General features: G+C 34.9%; 2 protein-coding genes across 2 annotated transcripts; both read left to right on the top strand.

Moving 5' to 3' along the window:
- Positions 1–1,881: 1,881 nt before the first annotated feature.
- On the top strand, positions 1,882–2,376 carry HELRODRAFT_177936 (hypothetical protein; the record flags this gene model as incomplete). Its single annotated transcript, XM_009026088.1, has 1 exon — positions 1,882–2,376. The coding sequence occupies one exon, from the start codon at positions 1,882–1,884 to the stop codon at positions 2,374–2,376; it is 495 nt and encodes a 164-aa protein (XP_009024336.1).
- Positions 2,377–5,234: 2,858 nt separating this feature from the next.
- HELRODRAFT_177935 (hypothetical protein) lies at positions 5,235–9,260 on the top strand (the record flags this gene model as incomplete). The annotated part of the gene is made up of 6 exons (XM_009026087.1): positions 5,235–5,495; positions 6,801–6,960; positions 7,645–7,758; positions 8,510–8,603; positions 8,710–8,792; positions 9,127–9,260. The coding sequence occupies 6 exons, from the start codon at positions 5,235–5,237 to the stop codon at positions 9,258–9,260; spliced, it is 846 nt and encodes a 281-aa protein (XP_009024335.1).
- Between the last annotated feature and the right edge of the window lie 740 nt (positions 9,261–10,000).

The raw sequence follows: 10,000 nt of genomic DNA, 5'->3' as shown, positions 1-10,000 counted from the left end.
TGTTGTTGTTGATGTTGTTGTTGCTGTTGTTGATTTTGTTGTTGTTGTTGCTGTTGTTGTTGTTGCTGCTGTTATTGTTGTTATTGTTGTTGTTGTTATTGTTGTTGTTGATGCTGCTGCTGCTGTTGTTGATGTTGTTGTTGTTGCTGTTGTTGTTATTGTTATTGTTGTTGTTGTTTTTTTGATATAACTTAACTTATGTTATTGATTAAGTTTTGACAAATTTTATAAATTAAAGCGGGTTAAGGTTAGGTGTGGTTTTAATTGTATTTCGTGTGTGTGTGTGTGTGTGTTGTTGTTGAAAATAATTTATGCTGTTGTGTTTGTGTGTTTTGTTTGTTGCTCTATGACTTTGTAAGATGAGCGTATTTCTTTATTTCAGTTCATGAGTGGATTGTGTGTGAATTGTGTGGAATGTGAGAGGTTTTAAATTTTTGGGATCTCTTGCTAAAGATGTTGGCATTCATATTTTCTTTTTCAATTCACTTTTCTTTTATTTATTCATTTTTGTCCAGTCCAGTTTGTCCATTTCATTTTATTCATTCATTCTTTCTTTCATTCGTTCGTGCAGTCATTTTTTATTATTCTTGTCGTTTCTTCGTTTTTTCATTAATTTATTTCTTCATACTTTCATTCATTCTTTTATTAAATCATCATCATCATCATATTACATTTGAATGAAATTTTGTCGCGGGGCTCCATCAATCACACACGTTGGGGGCGGGAGGTCAGGGTCATCTGTACTCCAGACGACGATGATGATGATGGTGGTGATGAACTTGATGGTGATGATGATGGTGGTGATGATGATGATGACGGTGGTGGTGATGATGATGGTAGTGATAATGGTGGTGATGATGATGATGGTGATGACGATGACGACACCGATGATGATGATGACGATGATGGTGACGATGATCGTGATGACGGTGTTGATAGTCATCAGTTCCATGAAAATGAACATAGATATTCCAATAATGATGAATATTTAAATGATTATATCAATATATGATCAGACACATGCATCTTACGATGTACTCAAAATTAGTTGGGATTTTTTCGCGTTCGAACCAGGAACTTGCAACGCCAGGACCAGCCGACTTGGCCACAACACTATTTATCTTTTTCTCTCTCTATCTCTCTCTCTCTCTCTCTCTTTCTCTCTTTTTTTCTCTCTCTCTTTCTCTCTCTATCCTTTTCAATTTTATTATTCATAAAATACTTTTCTATTTTTTTCTCTTAGTTCTTTGCTATTTTTCCAGAAAAAATATCATTTTGATAATTTTTTCAATCAAATTTTTCCATTGCAGAATGCATTCACTTCTTTCATGATGTTTGCATCGCAAAAAACCCCCTTTTAATGGTTATAAAAAACATCTTATTTGTACACATAAGTGCTGAAAAGATAAAAATTGAGAAAACCGTTTCGATTTTTACAAAAAAAAACAATATTTCTCTCTTGATTGTGTTGCTTTTATTGATTCACATGTGAATATAAAGTTTTTTGATGATTGTTAGAAGACTATTTTGCTCGTACTGAAATTAATCTATTTTGTTTTCATGTCATATTATATGTATATAATATTAATTTAATATTATATTTATTATTATTATATTTATTATATATTTCTATTTAATTTTTATTCAAAACTTTATCCCACAAACACAGTTCCAATCAACAAGGTGCATCTAACGCAGAGCAAAGTCCAGTATGAAGATCATATGCATGTGCAGAATTTTGTCAACAAACACCACCACAACAACAACAACAACAACAACAACAACAATGATAATAATAATAATAATAATAATAACAATAACAGCAATGAAGGTATTAATATTGGCATGAAAAAAATTAATTATAACAACAATATTAACTTAATGGTCTCAAACAACAACAACATCGACAACAACAACAACAACAATAACATCAAATACAACTACAATCACATCAACACAAGCGACGACAACAACAACAACAACAATGCTAAAATTGATGAAGAGGATAGCAACAACAACGTTAATAAAAATCATCAACAAAACAACAAATACAACGTCAACAACATCAACAAATACCACTATAACATTAACAACAATCGCAACAACATCCACAACAATCACAACAACAACAACATCCACATCAACAACATCCACAACAACAAAAACAACAACAACAACAACAACAACAACAACAACGTCCACATCAACAACAACAACAACAAATCGACAAAAGTGTTCAACTTGAACCAACTGCACTCCTCCTCTCTAAGGTGCATAGTGATCGGGGGCTATCCACCGCCCCATGTTGATATCTTTCTCAATGACCTTGATATCACCAAACAGTTCAACTACAAAGCCACTTGTCTAAAAGTTTGAAATTCGTTTAAATTTTGATAAATTAAAAAATAACATAATAATCATGTTGGGCGCCGTGATGGCTCAATGGTTAAAGGCGCCTGGTCTTGCTATTGCAGTGACTGGGTTCGAATACAAAGAGATCCCCGCCTATCACATGAAATGTGTATGATGCGTGGTTTGCACGCGTATTCATATACGCTGTGTGTGTGTGTTTGTCGTTGAAACCTCTGAAGGAAACGCAAGAGAGAGAGAGAGAGAGAGAGTAACCTTTAACCTTTAACCTTTAAATAATCGGCTAATTATTTAATATAAATTTATTCTTTTATTTAATAATCTATTGATTATTCAAAAAGCCAATAAACGTTAAATATAACGCGCCCTAATATTTAAGAATATTTATAAATCTTTTAAAGTAAATAATCATGAAAAGTATTTATTATTCCTTGAATCTTGAACCCTTAGAACAATAAAATTTAGTTAACAAAGAACGCAAAATGCTTCAATGATCAAAAAACTCTTTGATTCATTCTTAAATATGCAACAAAAGGTTAGAGGTTAAAGGTCAATTGCGATCTTCCCAGGTTCATAGGATTCAACCACATGCAAACATCATGTATATACGAACGCATGTGATCTTCTTGTCATAGTCGAATCGAACCTGGTCACTGCGAAACAGTAGCAGGCGACCTTAACCACTAGGCCACCATGGCACTCATGCATATATACAAATACATATACAAAAATTCACACGTTCATATTCATGTATGTATATGGCAATACATTTACGCCCATGTACATATACAAACGTCGTGCATACATATGCGTGATACAAAAACAAATATTTCTGCATATGAATGTGAACACACATGCATACACACATACATATATACATACATATATACACATATATACACACATATTCCATAATACAAACACGCACATAAAACGGTCAACATAATTTATATGCAAGAGTAAGCTTATGAGAAGAAAAAGCTATCCAAATTAACCTCGGGCATACAAAAACACATGTGTGCGTAGAGTCATATTGTATTATTCCACATGCTTCTTACAAAAACCAGCTGCTTTTTTTAATTTTTTTACTTTTTAAAAAATATTTTGCTAACATAAATTATTTTTTTTTAGTTTGTTTGAAGACAAACAAATGCGAGGTTGCGTGTGTTTGTGTGTGTGTGTTGTGTGTGTGTAGTTGTGTGTGTGTGTTGTGTGTGTGTGTGATGTGTGTGTTAAGTCTGTGTGGACATGATGGTAGGCAAACAAAATTGATGTGAATCGAATCATTGTCATTTAGAATGAGCAAAAAGTTTTTTAGACATGAAAGTATGTACAATGTAGACGTTTTTCATGTAAATTTTATTCAGGCATATGTCTGCTAATTTTTTTTTTCCAGCTTTCAAAACAGTTTATCATGCATCTTACTACACACACACACACACACACACACACACACACACACACACACACACACACACACACACATAATCATTTGCATCTAACAACATAAAAATTAACGTAAGAAATGGAACGCGGAAATAAGAAAAGCAGCCAGCCACAGCCATCCAGCTGGCAAACGAGTAATGAAATATGAGGAGCATGTGGTGCTCTGAGGAAATAACAAGAGTAGAGGGAAAAAATTTTTGTTTATTGTAATGAAACGCTGTAAATCGTAATTCGGCATACAATTTGAAACAATAACCACAAAATAAACACCATTAGGTGGTAGACTCGCTAAAATAAAGAGCAATTCAAACGTTTGCTGCACACATGCACTTGCAAGATTGAACTCGTATTTTTAGTAACAGGATTAACATTCATGGCGCAATATATTAATAAAACTTAATTGTCAGTAGTATCAATGATAAACAACCTAAGCATACAAAAGCATTAGACAAACAGTACCGACAAGTTAGCTCAGTCGATAGGAGTGCCATTTGTAATTATGAAATGACGTGTTGCTGGCAGTATTGCATAGTGGTGAACAACAAATTAGAGTCACATTTAATGTCATTTTTATTTGTAAATAACCTCAATGTTTTAAAAAACAACAAAAACATCAAAAACAGCTTGCTAACACACACCACACACACGCACACAAACACAAAGAGACATAAATAGAAAAAAAGAAAAAGAGAGAAAGAGGAAGAAAAAAAGAGAGAGGGAGACATAGACATAACCTCCTCATCATACACCCGATACGAAAAAAGACTCTTTGCATGCAGATTAACAACAAAACATTTGATGCCGGGCTATTAAATATTAAGAGGATTACTTAGGGCTAGATATTTATATGGGTCCCGCTCTGCCTGCAACACCTATCGCTGAATGAGGTGTTGTGGTTTTTAAAACTGGTAAAATATGCCGAGTTACATGAGAAGGTACGTAGATAAGTTTATAGTTTTTTTTAGTCAAGTTTTGTAAGTCTTTAAGTATATTTAGTAACGGGCCATAGCAAAATGATATGGTTTTATTAGACTGTAGTTATTTTTCGTCAAGTAGCTAGAGAACTTGTGAAAACTCGTAAGAAAATAATACTTGAACATCGGGCAATGACAACGATCCAGTTCCATTTTAAATAATTAACTTTTAGGTAATTTTTGTAGAGAAAAAAATCATAGAAAACATCTTTATACACATTGTAATAGGACCACAAAATTTTTTTCAACTTTTCAACGATTTGAAAATTACATACGTACTGTAGTCTATATAAATGAAATGGAACCGGTAAACAGTTAAAAAAAAACCTTCACAAGTAGAACAATGTTATACACTTTCAAAGAATTACCAACAAATCACTCTTCATTTACGTAAAGCTCAATTACAACAACAACGTTAATTACAACAGCATCAATTACATCAACATGAACAACAACACCAATTACAACAACAACAGTAACAACAACACCAATTACAACAACAACAGTAACAACAACACCAATTACAACAACAACAGTAACAACAACACCAATTACAACAACAACAGCAACAACAACACCAATTACAACAACAACAGCAACAACAACATCATCAATAACAATAAAGACATTAATCATACCATCAACCTGATTTTAACAGAAATTATCTCACGAATTAAAACTATAAACCAAATAACACAAAAGGAAGTTGGCATGTTAGCAGCAGTTACTTGCATAACGCCATAGAAACAGTGTCTTACCCTTCACAATAAAATTATTTATAACAAAAAAAAATAAGTTACGTTAATAATTACAATAATAATAACAAAATGATTGTAATAATAACAATAATAATAACGATCCAACGCAATAATAATAACGATTTTAACTGTTTAATCTCTTCTTCTCACCTTGGGTCATGCCTCGGCGATGAAGTCTCTCCGAAGTTTCATCAGTAACGCTCTAGATAATTATTATAATTTTTCAAATTCTCCATTCAACTGGTTTATACAAAAAAAAAATAAAAAAATAAATTAAATCATAATTAAGTCCTAATAAAATAGAGAATGTAGAATAGATAAAAATAATAATAATAAAATTTGGTTATAATGAATTCCAGATGAATAGTCTAGGAAAGAAAGAATAATAAAGAAAATTTTGTGAAAAGTTCAACCGCCTCTGAAGCAACTTTCGTGAAATATTTTAAAGTATATTTTTAACAATTTCTCATTCAATATTTCTCACATGAATAAACAAATTGACACAAGCTGTACGTAAATCTACACATTCCATACATTGAATATGGCAGGCAGGGATCTATTTGCATTTGAACCCGGTTACTGCAACGGCAAGGCCACGTACGTTACCCACTAAGCCACGTCGTATCTCTATCAAAAACAGACACAATTTTCTAATACAAGTAGGAGTTTGAAGATTTACAAGATCATAAGTAAAAACTTTACGGGCAGTTTTGCAATATTCTAGCGGGGAATATTTCGAAGAGTCGCGAGCTGTTATGCCGTCATAAACGTCTACATCCGTAAGATGACGGTCCAGTTGAGCTCATTCTTTGGACTGCAGTTGAGGTGATGGAGAAAATTGAAGATGGAAAGTAAGTGTATTGGAAGAGCGCTGTCCAGTAGGGTGGGCGAAAGTGATGCAAAATGATTTCAACTTGAGACGATTAACCTACGCGTGATGTTGCAAGCTGGTTGGCAAACTTCCTCTGCATCTGAATTTTAATTTAAAAAATTCTGTTCTCTCAAAAAAAATAAAAAATTTTTACAATCTAATAACAACCGATACATAAAAAACAACCAAAATTCATTTATTTTCAAATAAACTTTGAATCAAAGCAAGAACAATAAGATTAACAATGGTAATCAGGAAGATCGCAATAGAAAAACTTTTTACATTACAAACCCAAACCAGCTAGTCTAACCAGTGCACACACACACGCACACTCACACACACGCACAAAACAACCCTAACCCAACTAACCAACCCTCTTAGACCGTAGGCCCTACAGGTCTGATGGTACCCCTGTACATAGTGGAGCGTTACCTGGACCTGTACAACCCAACGGAGAGTGACGATGGTAAGGTTTTAACCTGCAAGGCGTCTGTTGTTGGCCTAAACTCCGTTTACGATCAAGTTCTTCTGGATGTCTCATGTAAGTGGCTTTGTATGGCCGGTGTTTTAAGATTGAGTTTAAACTGATGGTTGTTAGTAGGTTAAAAAGGTTAAAGTCCAGGCCTGCAAAGGTTGAAAGGTTAAAGGTCAATTACACTCTTCCAAAGTTCAGAGGATTCAACGAAGCGCACAGACATCGTATTTGAATACGTGCTAAATGACGCCTTACACACAAAACATGTGATGGGCGGGATCTTTTTGCCATATTCGAACCCGGTCGCTGCGAAACAGCACCAACCGACCTTAACCATTAGACCATTAGGTAAACCGGTTGAAATGGAGATTGTTGGGTTTTCCAATTTTCTGCCGTCTAACTAATTAGGTTTGTTAATTTGATTAGGTTTATCTGTTTGGTTAATTGATTAATTAATTAATTAATTAATTTACTGGTAAATATATCTAATGAATCAGTGGATAAGCTTGTTATTTGTCATCATCACTGAACTTACAAAGGAATTTTTATAAAGAACAAATAAATTAATAGTCTGAAAACAGTCTGAAAATTAACTTCTTTAATAAACTTACTACTGCGTGTTTATTTTAAATCACTGAAAATGGTGAAAAATTGATAAAAAAAATTTGAATATTATTTTCTCAAAATGGTAAAATATTGAAAATTAATTATTCATTAAATTAACAAAATTTTCATTCCTTCAAAACCCAGTCGCACCTTGGTCTGAATGTTACACTCCTCTCCATGACGTCAACATAACCAACGACGACAAAAACTTCCACCTACGTCAAAACTTCCCGCCCTACCAGAATCGCCTGCTGCCGCGTCATCAGCCACAAAGAAGCCACCACCATCACCATCATCAGCATTCCTCAACTCAAGATGATCACCATCATCACCATCCTCCTCATCATCATCATCATCATCGTTCTCGTCATCTCAGCCAGCGTTTTCAAACTAACAACGACAACAACCGCGACCGCAACGACCGCTACCACAACAACGACAACGACCACAACAACAACAATCGGTATTCTTATCGGTCATTTAACAACAAAACCGGCGGTAAAAACATTCACAACAACTTTGAAAGTACGTCATTTTTAATCCTCCTTTTTTGCAATTCATTGAATATACTAGGCGGCGAGATAGTGTAATGGTTAAGGCGCCTGGTACGGATGTTGTAGTTGCTGGGTTCGAACGCAAATGACGTCCTCGCTTATCACATGCAGTGTGATTTTTTTATTTATTTTGAATAACCTCACTGAAACACTCATAGAAAACTACAATTTGTTGAGAAAGTGATCAACACGCCGAAAATTCATACAACACTAACAAAAATAACAACGACACAACAACAACACAAAAACAACAACACAGCAACAACAACACAGCAACAACAACACATCAACCTCATCAACAACGCAACAACAACAACACATCAACAACAAAACATATCAACAACAACAACACATCAACCCCATTAACAACACAAAAAAAACACATCGACAACAACAACAACAAAGCAACCCCTTTAACAACACAACAACAACAACAACAACAACACATCAACCAGACCTACATCAACAACAACAACGAAAGAACTATCACAACAACACCAACAACACCAACACACCAACACAACCACAACAACAACCACAACACAACAGGTGCCTCATTCACATCCACCACCACCTCCTCCTCCTCCTCCCAAGTGTACTCACTCATCCAATGCTACGTACGTGCCAAGCCACCGATAAAAAACATCTGCTGGAGGCTGAACAGCGGCTCCAACAAGCTCTGCGCTGGCTCGGTTTTGGGCGGCCTCTGGACCGTTACCACAGTAAGTAGTGGCCCTAGTTGTTGAGGTGGCTCTAGTTGTTGAAGTGGTTGTAGTAGTTGAGGTGGCCTTAGTTGTTGAGGTGGTCGTAGTAGTTATTGTAGTTGCGACTCTGGTGGCCGGTAGTTTCTTCATTTCTTAGCCTGTATCATTTCATTGTAGATTTAAAATATAATTAACTCGATTAAACTAATATCAATCAAAACCAAATCTTCACACATACACACACGCACACACGCACACACACACACAGAAACAAACACACGCTCACACACGCACACGCGCACACACGCACACACACGCATAAACACGCACACACGCACACGCACGCGCACACGCACACGCACGCAAAGACGGAATCAGGCACATCTTGAAAGTGGAGCTCTTCAGTAGTTTCCTGAATTCCTCGATCTTCGGTAGCTACTGCCTCATGGCTGACAACATCATAGACGTTCTGCACAACAACCTCACCCTGACACCTTGTTAGTTCTTCTTCAGTTCACCATGATGGTCAGAGACACCATTTCTCTTATCGCTATCATCATCATCACCGTTATCAATTTGATCATTACCATGACCTCGCTATCATCATCATCATCACCATCATTAAGATGATCATGATCAAGACCTCGTTATCATCATTGTCGTCGTCAAATTAATCATTTTCAACTTTTCGCAAAAGAAAGAAGAGAATTTTTATAATAAAATTATAAATACAAACATACAAGCATATATACAAACAAACATACAAACATACATGCATACATACATACTTACATACATACATACATACATACATACATACATACATACATACATACATACATACATACATACATGCATATATACACTTTCATTTCGTTTTTTCTTAAATTTTAGCAAGGTTAGACTTTAAAAAAAAACAAATTTTTTTTAAATTTGAAAAAAATAATCATTCGCAAATAAGATATATGGATAGTCTTCAGAGAGTTAGGTGTTGCGTGTTCAAGATTATGATCATTATCACGATGATCTTCATCATCATCATCACCATCGTCATCATCATCGTCACCATCGTCATCATCATCATCATTATCATCGTAGTCATTTTCAAAGTCCTCATTAGTGCACCATCATTATCGGCATCATCATTATTATTGTTATCGAGATATAACTTTGTTAGGTCATCATCATCCTCATCACCATCATCACCTATGGCCTCTCCATCATCATCATCATCGTCATCAC

Source organism: Helobdella robusta, assembly GCF_000326865.2.
Source record: "Helobdella robusta unplaced genomic scaffold HELROscaffold_45, whole genome shotgun sequence".
Taxonomy (NCBI): Eukaryota; Metazoa; Annelida; class Clitellata; order Rhynchobdellida; family Glossiphoniidae; genus Helobdella; species Helobdella robusta.
This window is presented reverse-complemented; position numbering and strand designations above follow the sequence as displayed.